At 40.9% G+C, this 8509-nt stretch overlaps 1 protein-coding gene across 1 annotated transcript; it reads right to left on the bottom strand.

Annotated features, from left to right (window-relative positions):
* Window positions 1-3371: 3371 nt before the first annotated feature.
* Window positions 3372-7994, bottom strand: LOC119598633. The gene is made up of 4 exons (XM_037948322.1): window positions 6191-7994; window positions 5449-5560; window positions 4845-5113; window positions 3372-4610 (listed from the first exon to the last, which is right to left on the bottom strand). The coding sequence occupies exons 1-4, from the start codon at window positions 7418-7420 to the stop codon at window positions 4194-4196; spliced, it is 2028 nt and encodes a 675-aa protein (XP_037804250.1). The 5' UTR covers window positions 7421-7994; the 3' UTR covers window positions 3372-4193.
* Window positions 7995-8509: the final 515 nt, after the last annotated feature.

Below are 8509 nucleotides of genomic sequence, written 5' to 3'. Positions count from 1 at the left end.
TTCCCCCAATTATTCTCTTTTCTTCAGCCACACTTTCCATTCCTTCAATTATATATTTATTTTCGTTTTGTTTTCTTCACAATTATCGTTCTATTTTCTTCATTTATTCCTCCGTTTTCTACAATCATCTTCTCCGTTCATGCAAAAAAAAAAAAAAAAAAAAAAAAAAATTTAAACCATTCTTTTAATCCTTTCAATATATTTTTGAAAATTTCCTCAATAATTTTGTTTTTCCCGAAAATTTTTCAATCATCTTTTTTTTAATTTTCTCAATCACTCATTCCGTCTCTTTATTTATCGTCGTTCGCGGGTTATTAATAGGAAAATAACGCACAGTCTATGATGATCAATGACTTAAATGGTTAATGGTTAAAAGCAAAATAAATTTACTTTAGACATCAATATTCTGATTAAAAATGACCAAAACAGCAATGGCGGGAATTAATCAAATTGAACTGAAATAATAGCGAATTTCCTGAAACGAAAAACGAACATAACATATATATATATATATATATATATATATATATATATATATATATATATATATATATATATATATATATATATATATATATATATATATATATATATATATGTGTGTGTGTGTGTGTGTGTGTGTGTGTGTGTGTGTGTGTGTGTGTGTGTGTGTGTGTGTGTGTGTGTGTGTGTGTGTTGTGATATATATATATATATATATATATATATATATATATATATATATATATATATATATATATATATAGTCAGGAATAAATATTAATAACAACAATACTAATGACGATAAAAAATAACAATACTACAACTAATAATAGCAATAATAATAATAATGATGATGATGATCTGATAATAATAATAATAATAACAATAACATTAACAAAAATAATGATAATAATAATAATAATAATAATAATAATAATGATAATAATAATAATAATGATAATAATAACAATAACAATAATTGTGCCGATAATAATGACGTTAATAATAATAATTGAAGCGAACCCGTAGTTTAGCTTAGTAATGAACGAGCTCATTTAAGACCTTAATTAATTACCCGGTAATTAAGAATCTCACATCAGACCTTTTGTTTATTATTATTTTTTTTTTTATCTATTTATTTGTATTAATATCTGATTTAGACAAAATCCGATTATGAATGAACGTGTGAAAGATTTATGCCGATGAAGATGGAGAGAGAGAGAGAGAGAGAGAGAGAGAGAGAGAGAGAGAGAGAGAGAGAGAGAGAGAGAGAGAGAGAGAGAGAGGGAGAATAGCAATAATAATAACAACTGATAATTATAGTAACAATGATAATGATGATGATAATAATAACAATAATAACAATAATAGCAACAACAACAACAATGATAATGATGATGACAGTAAAAATATTAATAATAATAGCAATTCAATGACAATAATAATAATGACAATGATACTCATTATAATAATAATAATAATAATAATAATAATAATAATAATAATAATAATAATAATAATAACAAATAATAATAATAATAATAACAATAATAATTTTCATAACAATAACAACAATAATAACAAAACAATAATTACACGAATAATGATAACGATAACAATAACAACAATAACAGTAACAATAACAACGCTGATCCTCTGAAGACCAGAACAGTCATTCCTAAACTGAGGGGCCATGTTAAAGAATGTAAGGGGCCATAGTCTAAGAATATGTTTATATAAACCCTAAGAATGTTTATATAAACCCTAGGAAATGTTTATATAAACCCTAAGAATATGTTTATATAAACTCTAAGAATGTTTATATACACCCTAAGAATGTTTATATAAACCCTAAGAATGTTTATATAAACCCTAAGAATGTTTATATAAACCCTAAGAAATGTTTATATATAAACCCTAAGAATGTTTATATAAACCTGTTGAATATGTTTATATAAACCCTAAGAATATGTTTATATAAACCCTAAGAATATGATTATATAAACCCTAAGAATATGTTTATATAAACCCTAAGAATGTTTATATAAACCCTAAGAATGTTTATATAAACCCTAAGAATGTTTATATAAACCCTAAGAATATGTTTATATAAACCCTAAGAATATGTTTATATAAACCCTAAGAATATGTTTATATAAACCCTAAGAATGTTTATATAAACCCTAAGAATATTTATATAAACCCTAAGAAATGTTTATATAAACCCTAAGAATGTTTATATAAACCCGAAGAATATGTTTATATAACCCTAAGAAATTTTTATATAAACCCTAAGAATGTTTATATAAACCCTAAGAAATGTTTATATAAACCCTAAGAATGTTTATATAAACCCTAAGAATATGTTTATATAAACCCTAAGAAATGTTTATATAAACCCTAAGAAATGTTTATATAAACCCTAAGAAATGTTTATATAGACCCTAAGAAATGTTTATATAAACCCTAAGAAATTTATATAAACCCTAAAAACCCTAAGAGTTTATATAAACCCTAAGAATGTTTATATAAACCCTAAGAATATGTTTATATAAACCCTAAGAAATGTTTATATAAACCCTAAGAATGTTTATATAAACCCTAAGAATATGTTTATATAAACCCTAAGAAATGTTTATATAAACCCTAAGAATGTTTATATAAACCCTAAGAATATGTTTATATAAACCCTAAGAAATGTTTATATAAACCCTAAGAAATGTTTATATAAACCCTAAGAATGTTTATATAAACCCTAAGAATATGTTTATATAAACCCTAAGAATATGTTTATATAAACCCTAAGAATATGTTTTTATAAACCCTAAGAAATGTTTATATAAACCAAAGTTATTTGGGTAGGCAGCCAGTGGAGGGAACTTACAGATAATCATCTAGATTAGTGGTTTTATGTAAGAGACAAAACAACGGGGCTTCTCTAAGTATCAGAGAGAGAGAGCTAAGTTTATAGCCATCGTGTAGTAGTTTATAGTAGTGATCTCTCTCTTGTGATCTCTCCTTTTCGTCTAGATATTTTATTTTTTTTATTTTTTCGGAATGTAAATCTGTCTCATATGTAGTTTGAAAATTTTAACGTACACAGGATTTTTGCGAGTTTTTTTTTTTTAACATGTGAGCTCATTCAATATTTTTATAGAGATGAGGAAAAATATAGTAAAATATGAAAGTTAGCTCGTTTTAGAGTACGCAAATAAACAGAACAATAACAAAATGATCACAATAACAACAACAAAATAATAGTGAGGATCACATATAATTAATAAAAAAGTGACACCATAAAAAAACACAATGTATCGTAGAAATATAATCTCCAAATTCATTACATTCATTACGCAAACATTAACAACGAGGATGGCAAATCGTAAAGGCATGATTTTTTTCATTTTATTTCATTTTTTCTTTACATTTCATTCGCAATTTATAAATATATATATGTAATATGGAACTGTTGACGAGATTAACCACTCAAAGGGACCAGTATATAGCAGTCTCTCAAAACTTTTAGGCAGACCTCTAAGGTTGCAATGAGCAGTTGCAAACATCGCTTCCATTGCTAGCAACTGCAGGCGGCGACTGATTACCTTCTGCTGCAGTGACGTCACAGGCACTTCATGACCCCAAGACTGCATGCGAGTCTCGTGTGATCGATCGCTTCATGCCACATAATGGAGTAAAATTCTTGTAATATATATATATATATTTTCTTCACACGGTTTATATTTTCTTCCATTACAGCAGTGTCCACTCGCGAGTTTTATAGATCACCTTCTGTCACACGAAGTCACAGCTGGGAGTTCGCATGTCACGGGAATATGAATTAAAACACGGGATACCAACACGCGTCAACTGCACAGCTTCCTAGTGAATACTTTTATCGATATCACAGCTGCATTTGAAGGGATTTCACTGTTGACACACACGCACACAGACACACTGCCACTGTCACAGCCATAGGGATATAAACATTACAAATGCCACAGCTATGTAAAAACAATATTGTCACATATTATATAAAGCTTTACAGTTTCTCAAAACCACACGATAAACGTCACAGCTGAACACATCATTACGATCTGCATTAAAAAAAAAAAAAATGAAAAGAAAAAACGGTTTTCATCCCTCTCGGTTTCCGCGATGACGTCATAGGCCGACGCCGCGACCGACGCCTCTCTGGAGTCTCCGTCACGACGTCAGAGCTCCGTCTCCGTGTCGGAGTCGTTGTCGGCGTTGGGCAGGTGGCGGTGCTGCAGGCTGTGGTGGTGGTTGTTGCCCAGCGTGGTCACGGGGGGCACGGTGCCGCAGCAGCCGCAGCAGAGGGGCGCCAGCGTGGCCCTGACGTTGCGGCGATGCTTGCGGTAGAGGCGGTACCCGAGCGCCACGGCCACCGCGCCCACCAGCAGCACCACCAGCCCGGGCACCACCATGACCGCGCCCTCGCCGTCGCCGCTGCTGCTCAGGGGGTCGTCCGCTGGGTCCTCCTCCGACAGGTCCTCGTCAGACTCGTCCTGCAGGCGCTGCGTCACGTCCTTCACGGCCTGCAGGCACGAGCGCAGGACCGCCCGCGCCGCCACCCACTCCCCGCGCTCCTTGCACTCCACGCCCACGATCTGAAAGAGGGCACGCTGGTGAGGTCTGCCACGCCCATTTCCAGAAAGGTTTCCCTCCAGATATTGCAGTCTGAGTGACGCCCGTTCAGGCACTTAACTGAAGTCGATTTATTAGTGAAACCAATCGAAAATTATTTGCTTATCATCTATAAATTAACAACCATATCTCCTGGCAGGAAAGTGGCAGGAACACAACCTGCCCCCCTCCCCTCCTCTCGCAGACGCAAAACGTACCTGGTGCTGGCATGTGGCGCAGTTCTGAAGCTGTTGCAGCGCCGTCAAGAGGGAGCACGTGCACGCCCACGGGTTGTGGTGCAGGATGGCGTGGGTGCGGGGCGTCAGCGCTGCCAGATCACGGGCGTCAAGGGTTGTCAGGTGGTTGTGCTGCAGGTGGAGCCGCTGCAGATGGCGCAGGTGGCGGAAGGATCCAGCTGATACCTCCCGCAGGCGGTTGTGGCTGACGTCGAGCGTGAGCAGTTCCCGGAGGCCGCTTAAGTCGTGCGCTGTGGGCAAGGGGCGGAGTGAGAGGGTGCGTGGGCGATCTGATCTTTCATGCAGCATGTGGCACTGGACTAAACTGCATGATATTCTATTTTTAAACTATCTGTTAAGCGACGTTCTCGTTCGAAACTCTACCAAATGGAAAAAAAAAAAATCTTACTTTATCACAGAACTAACACTGTATCAAAAAAAAAAAAAAAAAAAAAAAACATACACACATACCACTAAGAAACAAGAAAGAGATATGGACGCCCCTTTAACCAAGAGGCACCGACGAACACCCATACAAATCACACACGAACAACAATTAAACGCACACACCATCACAATAACTCACCGTGGAGCTGAGTGAGGTGATTGTGCGCCAGTTTCAGATGGAGAAGGTTCCTGGCTCGCTTGAACCTGTGCTTCCCGACCTCCACTATGCCGTTGTGCGAGAAATCGGCCGTCTGGAAACGTTTTCAAGATCGTTAGTTTTCTTTTTCTCGCGAGGAAATGGTGGTGGTAATATGCTGTTAGATTCTCTGTATAAGTTTAGTGCTAATGATAATAATCATAATAGTTCTTCCCTATAATATATACACATACATACATACAAATATATATATATATATATATATATATACATATATATATATATATATATATATATATATATATATATATATACACACCACACACACACACACACACACACACACACACACACACACACACACACACACACACACACACACACACACACACACACACACACACACACATATATACACATAATTATATATAAATATAGAACTATATATATAATATATATCATATTTATGTATATACACACACACGTATGTATATGTATATATATAAATATATATATATAATATATATATATATATATATGTATATATATATATATATATATATATATATATATATATATATATATATATATATATATATATATGTATACATATACACACACAGACACACACAACATATACAGTATTTATACTCATATAATATCTGATTACGGGGACGACCTAAGCGCAATCCCTGGCGTCGTGGGCGCAGGCGCCTGTACTCACCAGCAGCGCGGGCGTGAGCGCAGGCAGCTCCGTCAGACTGTTGCGCGAGAGATCGACGTGCAGGAGGGTGGGCGTGAGTTCGGGCGGCGTCTGGAGGAGGTTGCGGGCGGCGGTGACGCGAGTGAGGTTTGTGGGCGGGCAGGTCGTGAGGTCGAGGGCGGTGAGGCGGTTGTGACGCAGGTCGAGGGTGTGCAGGCTCGGCCACCCGCACGTGGAGGCCGTCTTCAGCTCGTTGTGGTTGGCCTGCAGCAGCTCCACGGCCGCCACCCCGCCCGCGCAGGCCGCCCACTCCAGGCTGCCGGACACCTCGTTGCCGGAGACGTGGAGCGTGACGAGCGCGGGCGTACAGAGCGACACCCGCGAGAGGGCCGAGTGGGCGGCCTCCACGCGCCGCAGGGGGACGCACGACGACCCCACCACCAGCTCCCCGAGGCGGGTGCGCGACGCGTCCAGGAACCGCAGCGTGGGCGGCAGGAGGGCGCACAGGTCGCCCTTGTGCTCCAACCCGCCCGCCGCCCGCATCCACAGCTCCGTGGCGACGGCAGACCAGCCGGGGGCGAGCGACAGGGTGCCAGGCGTGGAGATGGTGAGGGTGGAGGCCCAGTCTGGGAGGGCGCCGACCACGCCCACCCGCCGGCACTGCAGGGCCTCCACTCCCACCACGGTGCTGTCCTCGCCCACCTCCACCGCGCTCAGATCCACCTCCGCCTCGCCCTCGCCCGACGCCACCGCGGGCGGCGGGGTGGAACCCTCGGCGAGCCCGGTCACGGGCGCCGCGGTGACAGGCGCAGTGATGCCCGTCGACGAGCTGATGGAGGCGCCGCCGTGGGTCGCGTGGCACTCGACCAGCACGCGGGTGGCGCTGCCCAGCCGGTCGACGTCGATGCGGGGCGGCTCCGGCGTGGTGGAGGGCGCGGCGTGGAAGCGAGGCGGCGGCGGCGGCGACGCAGGCGGCGGCGTGGAAGAGGAGGTGGTGGCGGGCGGGGCGGTGACGGCTCGCGGGAGGTAAGGCGGCAAGGTGGCCGAGAGGGTGGTGGTGTCAGTGGCCAGTCTGACGACGGTCTCTGTCATGGCATCGTAGTCCACGTTGGCGTTTTCGCCAGTCATCATTCCCGAGTTGTCCCCGAAGGACGAGTGGACGCTGCCGGCGCAGGGGCGGGGCGGCAGCAGGCAGCCGAGCGCCACCGCGACCCACACCCACGGGCGCCTGCTTTCGCGACCGGGCGCCATGGCTGCACCGAACCCCTTGCGCGGGACACGCTCTCGAACACCACTCAAAAAGCGAGAGGATTCTCTGGCATCAAAACTTTTTATCAATTAGCCACTTGCGTGTCGTGGCTAATTCATAAAAAGTCGACAGTCATTTGTCTCGACCGCTATGTTTTTTTAGTCTTCAAGCGGCACTAATGGCCCCGGGGAAAACCCTTATCCACGATCCCTTTAGATACATATTCGATAATCTAAAAAAAATAGGGCCCGGGGGGTCCGTTCCGCTTCAGTTTTCATCACGTCATCACCAAGCAATTTCCCACCCCTCGTTTATTTTGACTCCCCATACAGGGCACAGATTACACCATTTTTATCACACTGAGACAACAGTCGGGGGATACAGAGGTATTAAAAAGCTAAATACTCTTATCTTACGTCCCCCACGATTTTCCCTTAAATTTTCCCCACACTCCTCCATCGAAAGTTTTCCTCTATTTTCTAAAAGGTGTTTTTTCCCAAAAAGGGCAAGTTCATTTTTGTTTATTACCACCCCCACGGGGTCGCGGGCCTGTCTTCCTTTCTTCATCTCCTGCCCTGAAATAAGAAATAGGGGGAAAAAAATAAATGATAAATTCTGTCTTTTTTTTTCCTATGACTGTAAAAAAGCATGATGGATACTGTCTCCGGGTCAAAGAGGAGATACAATGCTGAGTCACTGTTGCGTCGTCCGTCAGCATTTATCAACCGAGACTCGCACTCCTTCGCTTTGTCACTATAATGGATTCCTTTCCCTCCTCGAAAATATATATGAGAAATAACGGTTCTCCCTCAAGAGCGCAATGCATTTGCACCTGAAATGCCATGCGAATTTTTAACCTTTTTTTTTTTTAATTCTAAATTTAGAATATTTCTAAATTTAGAAATGAAGTCTAAAATTTTTACAGCTTTTTTTACAGGGCCGTTTTCTGAAAAGGACTATGTCTGCGTTTTGACGCTGTTCTTGAAAGGGGAATTGGAGGGAAAAAGGATAGATAGGGAAAGAGTCAAAGGGAGATAGATAGATAGATAGATAACGGAGAGGGAGGGGGCAGGATAGGAGAAGAGAGGATA

The sequence above is a fragment of the Penaeus monodon genome, chromosome 41 (genome assembly GCF_015228065.2).
Source record: "Penaeus monodon isolate SGIC_2016 chromosome 41, NSTDA_Pmon_1, whole genome shotgun sequence".
NCBI classification, from domain to species: Eukaryota; Metazoa; Arthropoda; class Malacostraca; order Decapoda; family Penaeidae; genus Penaeus; species Penaeus monodon.
This window is presented reverse-complemented; position numbering and strand designations above follow the sequence as displayed.

What these genes read in the sequence shown, in the direction of transcription:
- LOC119598633 (XM_037948322.1), bottom strand. Translation starts at nt 7,420, where the DNA reads ATGGCGCCCGGTCGCGAAAGCAGGCGCCCGTGGGTGTGGGTCGCGGTG. An exon ending in CGCTCACGCCCGCGCTGCTG is followed by an intron (nt 5,561 to 6,190) that starts GTGAGTACAGGC and finishes AAACGTTTCCAG; the next exon opens with ACGGCCGATTTCTCGCACAA. An exon ending in TCACCTCACTCAGCTCCACG is followed by an intron (nt 5,114 to 5,448) that starts GTGAGTTATTGT and finishes CCTTGCCCACAG; the next exon opens with CGCACGACTTAAGCGGCCTC.